Raw genomic sequence first — 22,630 nt, 5'->3', positions numbered from 1 at the left:
TCTAAAATGCAAGAGTTTTCAACAGGGATGATTTTGCACCCAGGGGACATCTGACAACAGCAGGAGACATTTTTGATTGTCACATGTGTGTGTGTGTGTATGTGTGTGCGCGCATTGGGCAGGGGGGTGTACTACTGATATCTAATGTGTAGTTGGCAAGGATGCTATTAAATGACCCAAATGCACAGAATAGCCCTCCACACAAAAAGGCATTCTCAATAAATAGTATCCTATAAACAAACACAAAGAACAAAAATAAATAAAATTATTACTGCTCTTCTCTTAAAAAAAAAACCTTGGAAATTAACTCAGACAATAAATGTGTCAATAGCATAATCCACTCCCTACTCTATCGCCACACATTCAATCAAATCATCTACTCTCTTCCTCCACAGCTCACACTCAGAACCCTCCCATCTTCATCTCCACAGCTCACACTCAGAACCTTCCCAGCTCCATGTCTATAATTCATACTCAGAACCTTCCCAGCTCCATCTCCACAGCTCACACTCAGAGCCTTCCCAGCTCCATCTCCACAGCTCACACTCAGAACCTTCCCAGCTCCATGTCTATAATTCACACTCAGAGCCTTCCCAGCTCCATCTCCACAGCTCACACTCAGAGCCTTCCCAGCTCCATCTCCACAGCTCACACACAGAACCTTCCCAGTTCCATCTCCACAGCTCACACCCAGAGCCCTCCCAGCTCCATCTCCACAGCTCACACCCAGAACCCTCCCAGTTCCATCTCCACAGCTCACACCCAGAGCCCTCCCAGCTCCATCTCCACAGCTCACACCCAGAGCCCTCCCAGCTCCATCTCCACAGCTCACACCCAGAATCCTTCCAGCTTCATGTCCATAACTCACACTCAGAACTCTCCCATCTCCATCTCCACAGCTCACACCCAGAATCCTTCCAGCTTCATGTCCATAACTCACACTCAGAACCCTCCCAGCTTTGTCTCCACAGCTCACACCTAGAACCCTCCCAGCTCTGTCTCCACAGTGCACACTCAGAATCCTCCTAGCTCCATCTCCACAGCTCACACTCAGAACCCTCCCAGCTCCATGTCCATAACTCACATTCAGAACCCTCCCATTTCCACAGCTCACACCCAGAATCCTCCCAGCTCCATGTCCATAACTCACACCCAGAACCCTCCCAGCTCCTTGTCATAGCCCACCATCGGAGGATATGGGACTCTGTCACGGCCTCCTCTACAGCCTGTCACTGCCTGGGCTGGAGTGTGGCAAGAATGCAGACCTGGCTGGCACAGCTGGGGAATGTATTGCAGCATTTGGCTCTGTACTTACTATAAGCTTTTTCTTGGCAATAGTTAGAATAACCTCTGGCAGCCAGTGGAAGGCTAAGGAAGCCACACCAGGAGACATAGGTGTGCCTAGCTTGTCCTGGACAGAGGATGAACCCAGAGTAGTCAGAAAGCCTCTAAGATGCTGGTCTCTGTTGTGTTTCTGTGCGGGTTCCAGAGTGTCTAGTCCCAGAGCTCAGCATGTGTCCTTCCTGGTCTTGGCCCTTCTGGCCTTCTCGAGAGAATTGGGGCTGGCTGGAGGAGACTCCTAGCCGGCCAGGAGAGCATTCCACAAGAACATTCCAGAGTCGCCTCCACAGGGGACAAAAATCAGAGAACACCGCGGGGAATGCTGCAGTGACAGGGCTGAGAAACGGATGAGGCCCCCGAAGTGGCTTGGGGCTCCCGTATCTGTATGAGGTGGAGCTATGCATCGCACGCTTCTCAGAGCTGTGCTCAGCTGGCTCCGGGGCCATCAGGGTTGGGGTGAGACCTCCTGCTTCTTGAGCAGAGGGCGTCCCTGCTTGAGTCCTACTGTTCAACGCCAGAGTCCTCAGGAACGGGGCTCTCATGCCCCGGATGGACAGCCCGAGGCTATGTCCTACAGCTCCAAGCCCTGGCCTGAGTAGCTCAGCCCACCCAGGCCGCGTGCCTGTCCCAGAGCCAGCACCTGGTGCCTGGGCTTGGGGTCCACTTATAGTGTGAGCCGGCACACACATCCCCTGGTCACAGACCGAGAGTGTGGAGACCCCAGAGCTGGAGAAGAGGCTGGTGAGGACCCTCCTTCCACAAGGCCCTTGGCTGGTGATGGGTATTTCACGAGGACACGGTGGGTTGAAGTGGCTCAGGGACGGCCTGCCACGCTCTCTGCGTCATTTCTCATGCGCCGATGTGGAAAATTACCTGAAGAACCTCTTAGACTCGTTCTCTGAAGTCCTGAGTCAACAAAACTTCCAACCAGATGCTGCCTAAAGGACTCAGCCAGCGCGGCCTGAGCGAGCTGTGCCCCTGATGGTGGGGCAGGTGGACATGGTGCCTGACATACACATGGGGTTGTAGGACGGGGTCAGAAAGCAGAAATGTGGGTTTGAGCCAACAGGAGCCCCAAAGACACAGGTGAGTGTGCGCAGGACCCATGGTGACCCTCAGTGGAGTGGACCCTGGCTACTCGGGCCAGCCCTGTCGGGACCTGGGGGCCCACACACCTCTGCCTTCCTGTGTCCTTGCCGAGTCACCCTTGTACCTTCATGCCTCAGTCTGGTCCTGAGGTGAGCTTGGCCCAGGAGGTCCCTCGGGATGGGTGTCTGTGCTTGCCAAGTCCTTCCAGTGACACGGGGACCCCTGCCCCTTCAAGGGGGAGCCAGGCCTCTGGTGAAAGGGACTATTGCTTCCCCCCCACGTGGTGCACTCGGGGTCAGCCACCTGGCCCACCCAGCCAGGCGGGGCCTCGCACGCAGTCCTCGAGGTCACCCCCCTCTTCCTCAGAAAGCCAGAGGGGTGATGCTCCTCCTCAGTGGGCCACACCCACGGGCGTTTCACGTTCATTATTGAGCTGTGGGTGGATTCTCCAGGCTCCGTCCTCCCTCCCGAACCCTGCTTATCTCTGAGTCAAATTGTGACTTATAAACTCATGCTCAGCAGCCAGGAGGACGCAGACACCAACACCTAAGCCGCCTGATCCTGCGCTGGGCTAATGCGGCCTTTGGGGGCTAACTCCATCATGGTGGAATGACGGAGCCATGGGCCACTTGGCTGCCATCTGAGGAACGAGGTCTGAAAGGAAACACAACCCGAACCTGCCCGACCGCCTCCTCCGACCACACACTGGGGGTTGGTATTAAAAAGCAAAGAAACTCAGCCTTCGAGTGCAGCCCCCACCAGATGCCGAAAGCTCCTCTGGGCCCCTCCGCTTGAACATCACCGTGATGGCGCCCCCGGCTGTGGGGCACGTGCCCCCTCCCCGACCGTCACGTCAGGCACAGCATGGACGTGTCCCACTGTACCCTCCCAGGCTGGGTCGTGGTGTCCCCTCGGGACCGCAGGCCGCAGTGACCTCTGCTGTGTGGGGGCTCCCGGCGCCCACGTGCACTTTCCCACAGCTGGTGCTGTCACGGCCCCTCGCTCTCCCTCTCCTGGGGTCAGGGTGAGGACTGTCTGCTCCACCCGCTGAGGGACCAGGAGCCCCAGGAGCGAGGCCCAGGGGGAGCCGAATGCGGGGCCCACCTCCTGGTTCCGTCCCAGCTGTTCACAGCCACAGAGGAGATGTGGGACGGAGGGGCCGACCCTGCGCTTCCATTTACCCCACTGCCCTGCTCGGGAGGGTGCCCGGGGCCAGCCGGCCCCTGCCCCAGGGAGGGGGGCTCATCTCTCTCACAGAGCCCAGCTCCCCCCGGGACTGGGGCTCAGGTGGGCGCTGGGGAGATTCCGGTGAGCGGGCAGAGGTGAGGTCCGTGCACGAGGCCTCCCTAGGCCTCAGACCCCCGGCACCAGTTCTTCTTTCCGTCGTCTTACCCCGAGCGGTTGAGCACTGAGGCTGCAAGGAGCAGAGACTGCCGACACAGAGTTAAAAAGGTTTCTGTAAATAGTTTATTTCCCCATAGTTTTAGGTCAGAAAGAAGCATTTGGTAATAAAAATAACAGAGAATTATGTTCCTGGGTCCCCTCGGGCCTGTGCGGGCCCCCTGCCTCCACCCTCAGGCCGGCTCCTCGGAGCCCAGCTTCACGCAGGACGCTCTGGGGGTCGGGGTGTGCTTCTGGGTCATTAACATTAGTCTTCTCACGTATTTACACATATATTACAAGGCAAAGAAGGTCTCAAAAGAAACTCGGCTCGCGAGGAGGATTCAGTGTTTCGGGGGGCTGCTCGCGGGGCGGGCTGGGGTTCTGGCCCTCTGGGAGGGTTCTGGCCGCCTTCCCTGCCGGCTTGTTTTGAAAAGAAAGCGTGAGGAGTGCTCGGGGGCGGCTCCTCCTGCAGCAGCGGTCACTCTAGGGGCTGGCCGGCTTGACCGGGGGACAGGAGTGCGACGTGATGTCGCTGTGCTTGTAGGCGGCCTCGTCCAGGTCCAGCGCCTTCTGGTTGACCTCGAGCGTCATGCAGCCGTGGTAGAAAGCCGTGACTGGCGCTGAGGTCACCGGCACATCTGGGCCGGCGGGGAAAGAACAAACACCGTCTTAGGAGGCTGGGCTCCCCACCCTGGCGTCCTCGGCCGCAGCGCTCACTGGCACCGCGGGGCCACTCAGTCCCGGCCTTCCTCCTCAAGGGCACCGATTCCTTTTCTCCAGAACATCACCGTCCCTTGTATGTGCCCACAGGCAAGCACTGACCATCTGCCAGCCAGGCTCTGGCAAGAAACCCTCCTTTGCCCCACAAGGAAGTGCCCACAGATAGTCAAGTCAGTTAAATAAATATTATCTTCTTGGCCCGAATGAATCATTCATGCTGCAGGGCCGCCGGGCCCTCTCTCACCCTCTTCAAAGCTCTGTTTATGAAAACTAAATGGGAGTTTGTGTCTGGTAGCCAAGACCGAAATCCTGCTGTCCCCAGCAAGTGAAGACCCTGCGGGGGCCGCGGGAGCACACGGAGACCGGCTTACATCATCGGCACCTGGCCCTCGCCTGCCTTTTCACCACTTTGCCCTGATCACTCGGCTCATGGCAGGCCCCATGGGCAAGGACACTCTCCATCTGACCAGAAACAGGTCCAGCCCCGCCTGTAGGCGGCAGCTGTGCACTGCCCTCCCCACTCCGCACCCCCTGCCCGACTCAGGAGGGGCTGGTGATTACTCGGCTCACTGCTGCAGCAGCTGGGCACCAGGACTCAGGGGGAAACCGGCCTGGGGCACTGGGCACCTGGCTCCAGCCTGCTCCAGGTCAGCTGGGCCTTCCCACAGGCCTTGACTGGAGTCGCTGCCTGATTCATGTTCCCAGGGGCATGTTCTCAACCTCAACCGATAAGCTGCTAGGCTGGTGTTGGTGAACATGAATGCTCACAATGCCAGCCAATAAACCTACCTGTATTCTCTCTTGCTCCAAAGCAAAAGTGCACCTCAGTGCAGAAACTCCTAGGCTGTTGGGGGCACGCGAGTCGGGGGTGGTCAGAACAGCCAGTGCCCCCCCCCCCCCTCCGAGCCTGCAGCCCACAGGGAGCCCTACCTGGCAGTCCCCCGACGAAGGTGAGCAAAGGGCCCTGCAGGCGCCTCCCGAGGACAGCCAGCCTCTCCTGCAGCTCCACGGGGCTCACTTCACTCTGGCCTTTGGTGCCGTCAACAGCCAGGGTGGCCCCTCCCTCCGTCACGGAGATGGTCACCACATGCTCTTGGCCGTCACAGACCTTGATCTCCATCAGGGCCAGGGTGACATTCTCCACAGCCAAGATGACCAGCTGCAAGGGAGAAGCACACCTGAGCACCCAGGGGTGGGGGGTGCAGCCCGGCAACAACCCTGTGTGCCCTGTCCTGGGCTGGAGGCCCGCTGGCCTTCCCCATGCCCTGCGCCCTCCGTGGGGGCAGGGGTCTCCTGCGGGCCGGGAGGCATCACGGGAAGCCACCAGCACAGAACAGCAAGGGTGGGCAGCAAACATAAACAACCCAGCGGGCAGTGGGGCTCTGCAGTCTGGGGTGCTCATGGCGGGCAGGACATGCCTCTGACAACACGGGCCAAAAACACTGACAACACAGAACAGAAACACAGTCTATGACACGGGTCAGAAACACACTCTATGACACGGGTCAGAAACACACTCTATGTCACGGGTCAGAAACACACTCTATGACACGGGTCAGAAACACACTCTATGACACGGGTCAGAAACACACTCTGACGGAAGAAACCCTCCATAGCACAGGCAGTCTTGCCCTCTCCTCCTTCACTCTCCCGCCTGGGTGGTCACCACAGCTGTTTATCGCAAACGCTGGGGACTGGTGTGAACGTGCACCTGTGCCTTGGTGGTGAGTGCGTCTGGGCGTAAACCAAACCGGTCAGTGCCTAGTCCTGGTCAGCAGAAGAGCCTGCCTTTGAGGACAGGGTGACTTGAACCCGCAACCCTGAGGGTCAGCCACGTTCCCCCACTTTGGACAGATACGAGGGAATAAAACCTACTTCCAGGGCCTCTCAGCTGTCCTCTAAGAAAACAGTCAGCCCCAAGACCAGAGATAGTTGGCTTAGAGTCGGGGGACAGTAGGGAGTGGTGGGGTCTGTGTCGAAGTGGACAGGGCAGGCTGTGTGGAGGGGAAGCTGTACTCAGAGCTGTTATAGTGTGTTTCTGACCCATGGTATAGGCTGTGTTTATGTTCCGTGTTGTCAGTGTGTTTCTGGCCCGTGTTGTCAGAGGCGTGTTCTGCAGCATGAGCATCCCAGGCCGCAAGGCCCGGCTGCCTGCTAGGATGTTTATGTTTGCTGCCCACCCTTGCTGTTCTGTGTTGGTGGCGTCCAGAGAACAATGTTCTCAGAGGGGTCGGGCTGTGTTTGCACATCTGACTTTTCAAGAGAAACTGGAAATCTGAATTTGTTGGTGAAATCACCTGATTTAAATAGGAGCAACTAATTCAAATAGTTCTAAACCGCAGAGCTGGCCAGCTGTATAGGCAGGAAGGTCGCCCATCGCACTGCTGCCTCAAAGGCCCCTGGCCTCCCCAGCCCACACAGCTTAGACGGACATTGTGTCAGAGGATCTATGTCAAGTGTCCCCAAGCCACGCATGGCTGGTTAGACTCTGGTGAGAGACGTGTGAGGGTGGTACAGAACTTCCAGGGGCAGGGGATGGATGACCCGACCCCAGGAAGGGCGCTGGGGTCCTGAGGGTGGACAGCCCCAGGGTTGCTTGCTGGACGCTGGGGCAGCCCCTCCACCCTGGGGGCGGGGTGGGGAGTGGTACCTGCTTTTTGAGCTTCTTGGTGGAGTGGTAGTCGACCAGGGCTACGGAGAGGGAGACAGTGTGGTTGTCACCCACCAGCGCGAACAGCACCCCCGTGTCGGTGGCGGGGCGGATCCGAGCCACGACCTCTATTTCCCAGGTTGTTTCGGTCCCAACGTCCGGGGATGTTCGTGCTGCAATGAAGGCGGCGCATCAAGAGGCCATACAAACGCGGGAGAGGTGGGAGTGAGCAGAGAGCACCCGCAGCAGCCCCAGCCCTGCCTGGCGCTGCAGGAGCAGGTGGGAAGCCGACCAAGAACTCAGTGCTGAGCTCTTAAGAAGCCATCACTGTTTGAGCCAACAGCCCACAGCTGGGAAGGGACAGGACAACTCGGACACTTGATTCGGTCAAAAGGCACTGTGCCACCCGAGGGCAGCTGCTCCTTCTGGCCAGGCCAGTGCCCTGGTCTCCCGAACGCCCCGGGAGTGACCACCAGACTGGACAGGCCGGCGTGCTGTGCTGTGTGAGCCCTGGGCTCCCTCACTGTCTCTCCTGCAGGACTCGGCTCTTCCACAGGACGTGTTGGAGGAGGCCACAGCCTCAGTCCCACTGCATCTGACCTGTGGCTTTCAGGCAGTTCTACAAGGTTGGCTGCACTTTGAAGAGTTTAAACTGCAATGCAAATATGAGCTGCCACGAGCATCATCCCGACAGACCATATACAATTGTGTATTGTGAGTTGCAGCTTTTTTACTATTCCAATGCCTCAGTGGAGTGATTTTTATTTACATGCATCGTATGTCATATAGAAGTGATATGATATACCATATATGATGCATCTAAAGGAAATCTATAATAAAAGAGTGATATACTAATTAGACCAGACAGCCGGATGACCTTCCGGACGACCTTCTGGATGAAGCCGGGGCCGCGAGGGCCGAGGCAAGCCGCTGTGGCTGTGAGGGCCAAGCCCCTTGCATGAATTTTGTGCATTGGGCCTCTAGTATGTATATAATATGTCTATATCTTACACAAACAGTTCCAAAAGCCACATTTTGGTGGGAAGGGCTGGATTGTGGTTCTCGGAGGGCAAATACCACCCCATGTTTCCTCCTTATGTTTGAATCACCTGCTCATAGGTCCAGTTTCTCATGAGGAAGCAAGAGAAAACCTCTGCCCTCTTGGTTTTTAAGTGTTTTTATCTTACAAGAATTTGAAAATCCTGACGGAGGAGGGTGTTCAGGCAGAATGACACTGAAGCAATGCTGCACGCGTCCGAGCTCAGGTGAACCGAGGGTGAATCGTGACGCTGTTTCAGTCTCCTCCCCACTGGACTGTGAGCTCCTCGAATTATCTGTGGGTCCTGTCCCTAAGTGGGGTCCCCTATGGTCAGTTCTCAATAACTGTCCATTGAATCGAATTTAAAAATAACTATAAAAATAATTACATTAGACATTTTATACACACACACACACACACACACACACACACACACACACACATTTTCCTCTGTTGCCAAGTTTTCCCTTTAGTTGTGAAGGAAGAGAGGAGTGTTCTCTGGTGTGTGATCTCTGGTGTGTGAGTTTCTCCTCTGACGGGGTTTGGGCCCACGGCTGGTTGTTGGAACATGTTGAAGGCACCAGTGCCTCAGCCCTCCTCGGGAACTGTTCTCAGGCACCGGCTTCTCGGATCTCGAGACCTAGTGAGTCCACAAGGACTTTGAACTACTGCAGAGTGAAAGAAAGAGTACGGAACCTGTGATTGCCCAATGAGTCTGTTATAAAGTGGACATTAATGGTATAGCTCAAGGTTCAATAAAAATGCATAGATTCTGAATACTGTTTGGACTTTGCTGTCACAGAACTTATAGATCAAAACCACACAGCAAAGAGGGTAAGCAGTCCGGGACGTGTACAGTAATGGGAGCGTTTGCAGTCACGGGAGGTTATGCCTGTGATGTCTCTGTTACACCATGAAAATGTTTATAATTTAAGTGAAAAAAGAAGTAAGCGTTTTACATTATATGATTTGATAAACATTATGATGATGTCCTCACTTTGTATGTATAAAGATGAAGACTAAAGGAATAATGTATGTATTATATTAGGAGGTACAATTAGGAGTGAATGGTTCTTTCTTCCAAAATACCTTTAACGACACGGTAATGCTCTGGTCCTTAAAGCAAAGATACAAGGGGGCCGGTGACACAGGGTCCTGAGAGGATGGCCTGTCTTGCTAAGGAGGAGGAGCAGGTCTCACCTCCTCCGAGCTGGATGGGCCCTCCTTGAACTCAGAGGCCCCACTGTGTGCTGGAGGTGATGTGTGGAGGTGAGGTCTGGAGGGAGCATGCTGCCGGCCCTGGGCTGAAGAGCAGGGGAAAGATGGAGTGTGGAAGTTTAACTATAAAAGGCCCAGAGTTTAGGAACAGGGAGGGGCTGGGGCACCCCAGTGGGACTCTTGCAAGGTGGGAATGAGAGGCAGGGCAAAGCCAGAAATGGCCCCAGGAGAGATGGCGTTGCAGTAATGCGGGGACCCTGGACTGCAGTGGGCCGTGGAAAAGAGAGCATGAGGAATTCCCACAGAGCCTGCCTGGACCAGGAGCCAGAGAGATGCAGGAAGCACCGGTAAGAGCCATCACACAGAGAAGGCTCTGGACGGGGTGCCCTGCAGACGCCAGGGGGGCAGTGAACCCACCGGAAGAGCTTGCACAATTCTGTGTGTGTTTTCCTGGGCCAGGATGCATGGCCCTCCTAGCATTCTCAAGCTCAGAGCCACTCAGGCCTATGAGCCCAGGCACAGTGACGATCGAGGCTCCAACTGGGGTATGCTCGAGAAACAAAGGTTGATTTTAAACCTATCTAAGGAGAAGATTAGGGAAAACCGGAATCAAATCACAGAGTTGCTTAGCCATCCACCACCATCCAAATCACTCATCCCACATCCTCAGAACAGCGTTTCCATCATCGGGCAATCGATAACGTGACCTGGGATGTTAATTCATGTCCTGTAAAGTTTATGTTTAGGGGAACGCTCACTTGTCAGCATGTTAGGATCATTTGTTTTTTACTGTAAGTTGTCACTCATTTGATAATAAAAGGAAAGAGATAGCTGTGTTGTGTTTTGTTTTAAGAAATTGGGCCCTGCTTTACAGAAGCCAGGAGGGCCTCTGGGCCCACCCTCTGCAGCTACCCTCACTTCTTAGACCTCCTTACTGAGTTACCGATGAACGAGGGGTTCCCAGCTGACCTCAGCCCCACCCCCTCACCATCCCCACCATCCCCACACAGCTCAGTGTGTGCATCGGGACCCGCCACTCCTGCCTGCCTCTGTCTGCCCCATCTCCTACCTTCTTCCCGCTGTGCAGTATCGCACAGAGCTTCACCTTCCTGTCATGGAGCTTTCTGTCTCCAGGTGTAAATGGAGAGCTCCTTGGTTGCTTTCAACCCTGGCTTGGGAACCTCAATTCTTTTGGGAGCAACAGCCTTCGGGCAGTGTCTGGGCCTGGGCCACCGGCTTCTAGTCATCCTTCCCCCGTTCTCCTCTGTCTTTAAAACTTGGGCTCACTGGAGTCCCCGAGTCAGCCGCACTGTGATTTTTAGATACTGCCCCCTTTGAATGCCTCGTGAGTCCCTGGAGATGGCAATGCCGAGTACACTTCTGGGAGCTTCTCCATCCACTTGGACAAACCCAAGCTTGTCTTGTCTCGGAGCCCTCCGCAAAGGCCCTCTTAGAGCCTTCTGGCCCTCCCCAGCCTCCCCAGCTCAGCCACCACCGCACCAGCAGGGGGGCCTCTTCTCTCCGTCTGCCATTTCTTCCTCACGGGCCAACTCAAAACAGGCCCGAGAGGCGGGGCCTTTGCCCCCGCCCGCTGCCTCCTGCCCTACAGCCCATTGGTGGGCCCGGCTTGCCCCCGACACTGCCATCCCAGGTAAGAAGCTGTTCCTTGGTTCTCCATTGCCTAGTGTATCCTGGCTTCCCCACCGAGGAGCCCAGACTTACCATAGTCGAGGCTGTAGAAAGCAAACCCGCTGCCCGGGTAGAAGGAGCCTTTCTCTGTCACAGAGAAGCACTGCATCTTCGTGTTCATTTTCACCGTTTCTTGGATGGTGGTGTCTTCGCCGTTCATCAAGTTCCAGCTCCTCATGCAGCCATCCAGGCGGGGGTTTATCTGGAAAGACAGAGAAATCCCAGTGGTTTCCTCACAGCCACAGTCTCCCAGACACCACGAGGAGCGAACACATGGCGGGTGCCACCCTCGTCAGATGAACGGGGCACCCTCTGGCTCAAGCCCGTGAAAATCGGCTGCAAGATGGCCAAACCCTACGCGTGGAGGTTGTCTATTTCACAAAGGGGCGCTGTCCTCGACAAATGACTTACTGCAGAACCCCTCTGAGTGCGGCACACACGGTGGGCCCTCCTTCCCTGCAGTCTGAGAACACGAATGGTGTCGTGAACCCCACCTGCTCTGTCTGCATCGGTGTCCCCATTTATAAAACAGAGTAGGGAGCACTGGCCACCAGCTGAAAGGATGTGGGGTGAGGCAGCACTTATACCACAGTTGTGCCTGGTCTTCTTACCCGGCACCCAAAAAGCACCCACGGATGTAAGTCTCGGGGCCGGGAAGACTGATTCCAGCCCGGCCGCCCACTTTCTAGATGGTTTTGAGCAAATCAGGGCACTTCAGCTTGGATCTGTAGAATGAGGAGGCATAAGGGATGCAACTGGTAACTGTGGGATGGAAGCCCTGGAACAGGGCGGGTCCTGGAGGCCGTGGGCAGGACAGGACGTCCCTCCCCTCCCCCCTCTGGAGGGAAGATAGTGCTAATACCACCCACTATGCAGAACATCAACTCATGACTCATATCTGGTGTGGAAACCATTGTCACAGTGCCAAAGATTCTGGCCCCGGACATCAGCATGCTGGGAGAGGGAGAAGCACAGATGAGGGGCGAAGGCACGTGGTGGGAGGGGAAGGGCAGGACGCTAAACGTGACCAGTACTGACCGCCCCGTTAGGCCTTTTCCCCTACGGAAATCCTGGCAGGGTCAACAACCCAAATGTTCTTAGGAATTGTCCAAAAAAGCCAATTGCTCTTTTTGTTAAGGAATAATTTCATTGTGTTTTTATCTCCACTGCAAAACTGACTTTTTTGTTATCAATTCAGATGAAAGCTCACGTGAGTCTCATAGGAAGTGATGGTGAGATAGATGTGTATCAGTTGCACCTGCTGCTTGTTCACTTCCGGGAAAACTTGACCTTTCTCTGGGACCTTCGCCCAACCTAGTTAACCCGAAGCACAGGGCGGCTCACAGCTAACCCTTGTCTTTAGCCCGACCCCAGACCCAGGCCCCGACCCCGACCCCAGGGGCAAGTGACGCACTTACAGGCTGGACGAGGTCTTTCTCCTTGAAGGGAATGCCTCCCACGGTGAGGTTGAGGTGGTACAGGCCCCTGACCTGCTGAAACAGATTCCCGGCCACCACGATCTTCATCACGGCATCCTTGTTCACCTTAATGACCAGACTCTGCTCCAGCTCCTCAATGGAGACCTGGAAAAACCAGCTATGAGAGTGGGAGTGTGCCATCTGAGGGGCACCAGCCTCAGGGGACCACACTCATCACCACCCAGGACCACAAGACACCCCACCTCAGGATGACATGCTCGTCACCCACACCTCCTCCCTGCCTCCGTGTGCCCATACAGCCTCCATGTGGTCGGTGCCTGGAGGCCGTGGGCAGGACAGGACGTCCCTCCCCTCCCCTCCGGAGGGAAGATAGTGCTAATACCATTCCCTACTCCCCGCCCATCCTCTCCCTACAAGGGAGCCCATTTGGAGTCATTTTTCTCATCCACTGTCTCAGAGCACTTCCCTAAACCTCAGCCAGGGAGTGGGAACTGTGGCTGACATCACACCCCACTGGGCCAGCCCTGATGTCACCACCCCACTGGGTCAGCTCTGATGTCATCACCCCAGTGGGTCAGACCTGATGTCACTGGGCCATCCCTGATGTCACCACCCCACTGGGCCAGCCCTGATGTCACCACCCCACTGGGTCAGCTCTGATGTCATCACCCCAGTGGGTCAGACCTGGTGTCACCACCCCACTGGGTCAGCTCTGATGTCATCACCCCAGTGGGTCAGACCTGATGTCACCACCCCACTAAGTCCAGCCCTGACATCACTGCGCCCCCATTTTGGTCCTTCTTATCTTCAGCTGTGCACCACTGAAGGCAGGAAAACACATTTTATTTCTAAATCTCCAACACTCATCTCAGAACCTGGCATCCACTCGATGCTAAATGAACACATGAGTTCATTCTAAGACTCTTCATTCTTTTCTACTTTCTGTGTAGAAAGTATTTTAAAACCTATCCCTCTATATACTGTGCATCTTCCTAATCTTCCAGAAATTGAACAGTTTCCTCTTTGGCTAATGTGGAAAAACATTTAGGTACTTGGGTCTGAGTTTGGTCAAAAGAGCGTGGTGTCTGTGTGTGGGGTGCCGTGGGGGCAGGGACTGGTTAGAAACGGTGGACAGATTGGAAAGAAATCGTCCCTGAGCTGACCCTGCTCCTCAAGGACCAGCTCCTTCTTAGGGTGGATGGTACCTCAGTCGACCGACTGGCCATGCTGCCCCCACTTCCTCACCTGGGCACCGTCCCCAGCCACCCAGGACCCCTCACGCCCACAACCATGGAGGGAACACCTGCTTCAACCCGTGCTGAAGGCGGCTTCCTTCCAGATTTATTGTTTTATCTGCAGCGTTGCTGCTTTGGAGATACTTTCACTTTAAGAGGTTAGGAGAGAAGGAACTAAGCAGTACTTGACAGGACGGAAATATTAGCAAACATCTAAGTGTTTTCATTCACAGAGGCTGGGCGACCTTTTCCATTTTATCTCCACTTCTAAAGGAAAAGAGAACGTTTTCCTCATTTCTCGTTCAAGTGTTTACTTTTAAAGGCCCACTTCCAATTATGGAGCCTCTGAACTGTTGGAGGGAGCCTGTGGCTTCCCAGGCTGCTTTGCTCCAGGCATGGGGGGCAGGACAAGGCAGAGTGCTCCAAAGCCAACATCTGGCGGAACAGCTGCCTCCAGGTCAGGTCTCAGCAGGATGTTCTCCATAACGAGGCACCCGAGGGTGATTTCAGCAGGAATAAGGCAGACACCAGAAGCCAGAGCCTGGGACGGAGTCAGTGTGTCCATCTGAGCCTGCTTTACGCGGACAGGTGAGTTCCTGGAGCCTGGACAGGCCACGTGGAGACGGAGCAGGTGCCTGGACCCTGACCAGGGTTTCTCAGCTGTAGCACTATGAACAGTCTGAACTGGAGGGTTCGCTGCAGTGGGGCATTCTGTGTGCTGCAGGGTATCTAGCCACTTCCCTGGCCTTGACCCAGTGCCAGGGGCCCCTACCCACAAACTGTGTCTCCAGATACAGACACATGTCCCCTGGTGGAATTTCCCCTGCTGAGAGTCATGGCTCTCGAGGTGGGAGCCACGCTCTGATTACATGATGAGATAATGCCCCATCAGACTGCAAGTTTTGGGGGGACAGAGGGCCTGTCCTGCCAGGTGCAGTACCCACCAACTGTTGAGCGTGTGAGTGAATGAGTTGAGCGTGTGAGTGAATGAGTAACTGCCGGGGCCTCATCCCAGGGGACCCAGGCTGGCCCAGGAGGGGTCGTGGGGCCACACTCACCGTCTGCCACATGCCGTGGTTGATGATGGGCCCGCTGCTGGTGACGCGGCCGACGCCGTGGTAGCGGAGCTGCAGCTCCAGCCGCCCGGCCCGCAGGCCCAGGACGATCCAGTTGCTGCCTTGATGACCTCCAGCAAAGAAGAGGATGCCTTCGGGGTCAAAGGTCCTGAAGTCGAACTCGGCCACCAATCTGAGCGCGGCACCGAGACACAAAGTGGTTAGACGCAGGCCGGTGAGAGCTCAGACTGGGCCCAGCAAGAGAAACAGGAAAGCAGGCCAGCGTCCCGTGGCAACCCCTGCCAAGCCCCCACAGGCACCCGGGGCAGAGCGCCTACGGGACGTGTCCTGCTGGCGCTGACCCAGAGCCCAGCACGAAATCTGAGCTGACAGCCAGGGCAGCCAGGACCATTCTGGGTGTCACCCTGGGAACATGGGGAGCGGAGCCATCAGACGGCCATTTCCCAGGGGCCTGTTGGGTAAGCCACCTTCTCACCTCGTGGGCTGCAGCCTTTTGAAGCGCAGTCTGATCACTGGTGTCCCGCTGAACATGCGGCCCAGGTACAAGGACTTCACGCTTTTGGCCACGTTGAAAGGCACACAGGGCAGAATGTCCTGTGGGAACGGGAGCGCATCAGGCAGGGGCATGCCCTGGTTCAGCCCCTCTTCTGGCTCTGAAGGGCCCGCCAGACGCAGGCCCAGCCCGCTGTGTCCTGCCACTCACCCCACCCAGCGAGGGCCCTGGCACACACACAGGTAGTGCTTGGCGTCAGGGCTCGATTCCTGCTAAAACCCCTCAAGATTCCGTGAGAGCCCACCTACTGTGTGGGGCTCCCAGGTGAGGCTGGACCCGGTCTCCCCAGAAGCCTCGGGCTCCTGCACTCCCAGGGGGATCCCCTAGAGCAGTGGTCGGCAAACTCATTAGTCAACAGAGCCAAATATCAACAGTACGACGATTGAAATTTCTTTTGAGAGCCAAATTTTTTAAACTTAAACTTCTTCTAATGCCACTTCTTCAAAACAGATTCGCCCAGGCCGTGGTATTTTGTGGAAGAGCCACACTCAAGGGGCCAAAGAGCCGCATGTGGCTCGCGAGCCGCAGTTTGCCGACCATGGCCCTAGAGCACTTCTCCCTGCTATGCCACAGCAACCTTCCCTGCCAATGTTCTTTTCCCTCTTATTTTTTTAAAATTATGAAATATTTCAAACCTACACAAAGTATAGGGAATAATAAAAAGCAACTATAAAATACTGTAAGATCAATAAAATATGGAGGCTTGGAGGCTGGTATTTCTGGATAGTTGCCATCCACTAACGTTGGTTTCCCAATGTCCTAGGGGCAGTAGTTAAAACGTTAGTGTTCTGATCGCTGGAAAGCATTTGTATGCTTTCGTTGATTAGTCAGACCATTTTCTAGGTTTTGTGTTACTTGTCAGGGCATGCATTTCATTTTTTTGAAGAATTCTTCATAGATAATGATATGGTTGAAATAAAAAAATAAAAGTCAGTTGAGCAGTATTTGGAGACTTCCTTGAAGCTCGTCTTGACCAGGTTACATGGGTCAGGTGTGCTTTGTTATTCCCGTTGTTCCTCTGGTTACTGGAGGCTGCTCTACAGTGCAGCTTCTCCCTGCCAGAGGGACACAGCGGTGTGAGCCCCAAGGGGGTGGTCAGGGGCCAGCCAGAGTCAGGAGGCTCAGAGGGCACACCTGAGGAACCCAGAGTCAGGAGGCTCAGAGGGCACACCTGAGTGTCAGGAGGTATGACACTCAGTGTCAGGAGGCTCAGAGGGCACACCCGAGGGACCTGAGAGTCAGGAGGCTCAGAGGGCACACCCGAGGGACCTGAGAGTCAGGAGGCTCAGAGGGCACACCCGAGGGACCTGAGAGTCAGGAGGCTCAGAGGGCACACCCGAGGAACCTGAGAGTCAGGAGGCTCAGAGGGCACACCCGAGGGACCTGAGAGTCAGGAGGCTCAGAGGGCACACCCGAGGGACCTGAGAGTCAGGAGGCTCAGAGGGCACACCCGAGGGACCTGAGAGTCAGGAGGCTCAGAGGGCACACCCGAGGAACCTGAGAGTCAGGAGGCTCAGAGGGCACACCCGAGGGACCTGAGAGTCAGGAGGCTCAGAGGGCACACCCGAGGGACCTGAGAGTCAGGAGGCTCAGAGGGCACACCTGAGGGACCTCAGAGTCAGGAGGCTCAGAGGGCACACCTGAGGAACCTCAGAGTCAGGAGGCTCAGAGGGCACACCTGAGGGACCCCAGAATCAGGAGGCTCAGAGGGCACACCTGAGGAACCTCAGAGTCAGGAGGCTCAGAGGGCACACCTGAGGGACCCCAGAATCAGGAGGCTCAGAGGGCACACCTGAGGAACCCCAGAATCAGGAGGCTCAGAGGGCACACCTGAGGAACCCCAGAATCAGGAGGCTCAGAGGGCACACCTGAGGAACCCCAGAGTCAAGAGGCTCAGAGGGCACACCTGAGGAACCCCAGAATCAGGAGGCTCAGAGGGCACACCTGAGGAACCCCAGAGTCAGGAGGCTCAGAGGGCACACCTGAGGAACCCCAGAGTCAGGAGGCTCAGAGGGCACACCTGAGGAACCCCAGAGTCAGGAGGCTCAGAGGGCACACCTGAGGCACCTCAGAGTCAGGAGGCTCAGAGGGCACACCTGAGGGACCTCAGAGTCAGGAGGCTCAGAGGGCACACCCGAGGAACCTGAGAGTCAGGAGGCTCAGAGGGCACACCTGAGGGACCCAGAGTCAGGAGGCTCAGAGGGCACACCTGAGGCACCTCAGAGTCAGGAGGCTCAGAGGGCACACCTGAGGGACCTCAGAGTCAGGAGGCTCAGAGGGCACACCCGAGGAACCTGAGAGTCAGGAGGCTCAGAGGGCACACCTGAGGAACCTCAGAGTCAGGAGGCTCAGAGGGCACACCTGAGGGACCTCAGAGTCAGGAGGCTCAGAGGGCACACCTGAGGGACCCAGAGTCAGGAGGCTCAGAGGGCACACCTGAGGAACCTCAGAGTCAAGGGGCTCAGAGGGCACACCTGAGGGACCTGAGAGTCAGGAGGCTCAGAGGGCACACCTGAGGAACCTCAGAGTCAGGAGGCTCAGAGGGCACACCTGAGGGACCTCAGAGTCAGGAGGCTCAGAGGGCACACCTGAGGGACCTCAGAGTCAGGAGGCTCAGAGGGCACACCTGAGGGACCTCAGAGTCAGGAGGCTCAGAGGGCACACCTGAGGGACCTCAGAGTCAGGAGGCTCAGAGGGCACACCTGAGGGACGCCAGAGTCAGGAGGCATGGAGGGCACACCTGAGGAACCCCAGAGTCAGGAGGCTCAGAGGGCACACCTGAGGGACCTCAGAGTCAGGAGGCTCAGAGGGCACACCTGAGGGACCTCAGAGTCAGGAGGCTCAGAGGGCACACCTGAGGAACCTCAGAGTCAGGAGGCTCAGAGGGCACACCTGAGGGACCTCAGAGTCAGGAGGCTCAGAGGGCACACCTGAGGGACCTGAGAGTCAGGAGGCTCAGAGGGCACACCTGAGGGACCTCAGAGTCAGGAGGCTCAGAGGGCACACCTGAGGGACCCCAGAGTCAGGAGGCATGGAGGGCACACCTGAGGAACCCCAGAGTCAGGAGGCTCAGAGGGCACACCTGAGGGACCTCAGAGTCAGGAGGCATGGAGGGCACACCTGAGGGACCCAGAGTCAGGAGGCTCAGAGGGCACACCTGAGGGACCTCAGAGTCAGGAGGCTCAGAGGGCACACCTGAGGAACCTCAGAGTCAGGAGGCTCAGAGGGCACACCTGAGGGACCTCAGAGTCAGGAGGCTCAGAGGGCACACCTGAGGGACCTGAGAGTCAGGAGGCTCAGAGGGCACACCTGAGGGACCTCAGAGTCAGGAGGCTCAGTGGGCACACCTGAGGGACCTCAGAGTCAGGAGGCTCAGAGGGCACACCTGAGGGACCTCAGAGTCAGGAGGCTCAGAGGGCACACCTGAGGGACCCCAGAATCAGGAGGCTCAGAGGGCACACCTGAGGGACCCCAGAGTCAGGAGGCTCAGAGGGCACACCTGAGGGACCTGAGAGTCAGGAGGCTCAGAGGGCACACCTGAGGGACCTCAGAGTCAGGAGGCTCAGAGGGCACACGTAAGGGACCTCAGAGTCAGGAGGCTCAGAGGGCACACCTGAGGAACCCAGAGTCAGGAGGCTCAGAGGGCACACCTGAGGGACCTCAGAGTCAGGAGGCTCAGAGGGCACACGTAAGGGACCTCAGAGTCAGGAGGCTCAGAGGGCACACCCGAGGAACCTGAGAGTCAGGAGGCTCAGAGGGCACACCTGAGGAACCTCAGAGTCAGAAGGCTCAGAGGGCACACCTGAGGAACCTCAGAGTCAGGAGGCTCAGAGGGCACACCTGAGGGACCTCAGAGTCAGGAGGCTCAGAGGGCACACCTGAGGGACCTGAGAGTCAGGAGGCTCAGAGGGCACACCTGAGGGACCTCAGAGTCAGGAGGCTCAGAGGGCACACCTGAGGGACCCCAGAGTCAGGAGGCATGGAGGGCACACCTGAGGAACCCCAGAGTCAGGAGGCTCAGAGGGCACACCTGAGGGACCTCAGAGTCAGGAGGCATGGAGGGCACACCTGAGGGACCCAGAGTCAGGAGGCTCAGAGGGCACACCTGAGGGACCTCAGAGTCAGGAGGCTCAGAGGGCACACCTGAGGAACCTCAGAGTCAGGAGGCTCAGAGGGCACACCTGAGGGACCTCAGAGTCAGGAGGCTCAGAGGGCACACCTGAGGGACCTGAGAGTCAGGAGGCTCAGAGGGCACACCTGAGGGACCTCAGAGTCAGGAGGCTCAGAGGGCACACCTGAGGGACCCCAGAATCAGGAGGCTCAGAGGGCACACCTGAGGGACCCCAGAGTCAGGAGGCTCAGAGGGCACACCTGAGGGACCTGAGAGTCAGGAGGCTCAGAGGGCACACCTGAGGGACCTCAGAGTCAGGAGGCTCAGAGGGCACACCTGAGGAACCCAGAGTCAGGAGGCTCAGAGGGCACACCTGAGGGACCTCAGAGTCAGGAGGCTCAGAGGGCACACGTAAGGGACCTCAGAGTCAGGAGGCTCAGAGGGCACACCCGAGGAACCTGAGAGTCAGGAGGCTCAGAGGGCACACCTGAGGAACCTCAGAGTCAGAAGGCTCAGAGGGCACACCTGAGGAACCTCAGAGTCAGGAGGCTCAGAGGGCACACCTGAGGAACCTCAGAGTCAGGAGGCTCAGAGGGCACACCTGAGGGACCTCAGAGTCAGGAGGCATGGAGGGCACACCTGAGGGACCTCAGAGTCAGGAGGCTCAGAGGGCACACCTGAGGAACCTGAGAGTCAGGAGGCTCAGAGGGCACACCTGAGGGACCTCAGAGTCAGGAGGCTCAGAGGGCACACTTGAGGAACCTCAGAGTCAGGAGGCTCAGAGGGCACACCTGAGGGACCTCAGAATCAGGAGGCTCAGAGGGCACACCTGAGGGACCTCAGAGTCAGGAGGCTCAGAGGGCACACCTGAGGGACCTCAGAGTCAGGAGGCTCAGAGGGCACACCTGAGGAACCTGAGAGTCAGGAGGCTCAGAGGGCACACCTGAGGGACCTCAGAGTCAGGAGGCTCAGAGGGCACACTTGAGGAACCTCAGAGTCAGGAGGCTCAGAGGGCACACCTGAGGGACCTCAGAGTCAGAAGGCTCAGAGGGCACACCTGAGGGACCTCAGAGTCAGGAGGCTCAGAGGGCACACGTGAGGGACCTCAGAGTCAGGAGGCTCAGAAGGCACACGTAAGGGACCTGCGGGGCAAGGATACATCATTTCCGTGCCAACGATGCACACTGCAGATCCACACCACCTGGTCCGTGGTGGTGTAGAGAGCTGCTGTAGCGATCTCATAGATACAACCAAACCCCTGGGGTGGGGTCAGCACGTCTTCTACCCCACATCTCTCCACGTAGCCCCAAGCACACCAGGCCTTTCAGCAAAAGCATTTCTCCCAGGAGCCCTATCCACCAGCTTCTAAAGGACAAAATAAAAAAGAGCCTGCTTGGACAGCCCAGTCTATTGAGGGCAAGGCCAAGCGTCCCGGCTACAGGTGGGTGCTACCTCGCAGGTGTTCATGTCCCGGGACAGCTTGAGGCCCCCGCGTCCGTTGCAGTGGCAGGTGTAGGTCCCCGGGGAGTTGACGCAGGCCTGCTCACAGCGCCCCTCCGTACACTCGTCCACATCTGTTGGCCACAAGGGAAACGTCCCCACCTCACTGGGTGCAATCGCACATGCTTGCTCTCTGATCACATCCATGGCGTGTTCACTGTGACTTGGGAGGCACTCACCTCCAAGCCCCCACTTCCAGAGGTCCTACCCTGGCCTCCCCGCAGCCCCAGCGTCCGGCCTGCTCTTTCCTAGGGGAGCAGTTACTGTACAAGGTGAGGGAGGATGCTAGGACGAGTGAAGCCTGCCACACACTCCCAGGTCAGCAAACAATCTCGTCTGTACGACGCTTGGCCTGAAGGTTCTGGGGCGGGTTTGTGCATGGACAGCAGTCCCTGGAGTTTGGGGGGCTCGAGAGTGGATCTGGGAGACAGAGGAGGGTGCAGGGGCCGGGACCACCCTATCATCTCCCTCAAGTTTTGGGCAACTGCCAGGGCACCAGGCAAGAAGCTGGGGAGAGAGAACATCTCTCTGAGCTCCCCGAGGACATGGCCGGGCTCAGCAGGGGAAGTGAGAGCTCACAGGCCTGACCCCAAATACAGCTGGTTGAGTGGAGGCTGGAGAGCAGCCCCAGGGAGCCGCAGGAGCACAGGCATGTCCTTGTGTATCTACCTCTGTGCCTGTGGCATGTTGGAGAAGGTGCCCAGCTGCATCAAGAAGCCCGTGTGTGTGTGCATATGTGTGTGGCGCACACATGTGTGATGAGCATGTGCACACGAATGCATGTACACACAGTGTACATGTTTACATACGTGCAGTGCATGCATGTGTGTGTATGTATGTGTGCGGTGCCTGCAGCGGCTGGGATAGGTACCTCGGCAGGCCTTCTCCTGGGAACTGAATGCGTAGCCCTCGTCGCACAGGCAGGAGTAGGAGCCGGGCAGGTTCCTGCAGCGCGCCTCCCCGCAGGCATCCGCATCTGCGCATTCATCTATGTCTGCAAAACAACCCAGAGGACCACAGCTGTGTCCAGATTGACAGGGAGGATGCAGCCGGCCTAGGCCGCCGGTGGTGAGCCAGGAATGTACTGCCGCCCTGCTGGCAGGCTGACAACAGGCCCCTGAGAGCATCCTGGTCCCAGGTTCCTCTGGTCCTGACCCTGCCCTCTTCCTCTTCCCCCTGCCCCCCTTCCCGCCTGTCCCCTTCCTTCCATCCACTGGACTTTTCAGCTCTAGGCCCAGGAGCGGGGACTGAGGATGGAGGGACTTTCTGATCAAGGTCCCGGTCGAGAAGGTCAATTTCCGACACTGGAGAGAGCACTGCTAGGCCAGAGGTGTGCACAGAATTGTTGTTTAATTCAAGTAATTGCAGCACAGGAAGGTAAAACAGTACCCCCTGGGGGCCTTTTGAGCTACAGCCCTGTCCTGCGCCCCTGGAGCCCCCTGCTTCCCTCTGGGCACCCTGGACTCATCTCCACCACCAGGGACGGCCTCCACGCTCCTCACACTGGGCTCTGTCCTTTGGAAATCAAACCCCAGTAATGATACATCACCAAGGCTCCGTCCTGATATTTCCATCCGCTCTGCCACG

General features: G+C 57.1%; 1 protein-coding gene across 1 annotated transcript in view; it reads right to left on the bottom strand.

Moving 5' to 3' along the window:
• Positions 1-3,874: 3,874 nt before the first annotated feature.
• GAS6 (growth arrest specific 6) overlaps positions 3,875-22,630 on the bottom strand; it is a 51,113-nt gene continuing 32,357 nt past the window's right edge. The window contains exons 7-15 of the mRNA XM_079779100.1: positions 21,915-22,037; positions 20,996-21,117; positions 15,355-15,473; positions 14,862-15,051; positions 12,548-12,712; positions 11,163-11,331; positions 7,184-7,356; positions 5,464-5,692; positions 3,875-4,451 (exon numbers count right to left, since the gene is read on the bottom strand). Of these exons, the coding sequence (XP_079635226.1) occupies positions 4,297-4,451; positions 5,464-5,692; positions 7,184-7,356; positions 11,163-11,331; positions 12,548-12,712; positions 14,862-15,051; positions 15,355-15,473; positions 20,996-21,117; positions 21,915-22,037 (1,445 nt within the window). The 3' untranslated portion in view covers positions 3,875-4,296. The remainder of the gene's footprint in view (positions 4,452-5,463; positions 5,693-7,183; positions 7,357-11,162; positions 11,332-12,547; positions 12,713-14,861; positions 15,052-15,354; positions 15,474-20,995; positions 21,118-21,914; positions 22,038-22,630) is intronic.

The sequence above is a fragment of the Cnephaeus nilssonii genome, assembly GCF_951640355.1.
Source record: "Cnephaeus nilssonii genome assembly, chromosome: 8".
NCBI lineage: Eukaryota > Metazoa > Chordata > Mammalia > Chiroptera > Vespertilionidae > Cnephaeus > Cnephaeus nilssonii.
The sequence above is the reverse complement of the archived record's forward strand: the minus strand, read 5'-3'. Positions and strand labels throughout refer to the sequence as shown.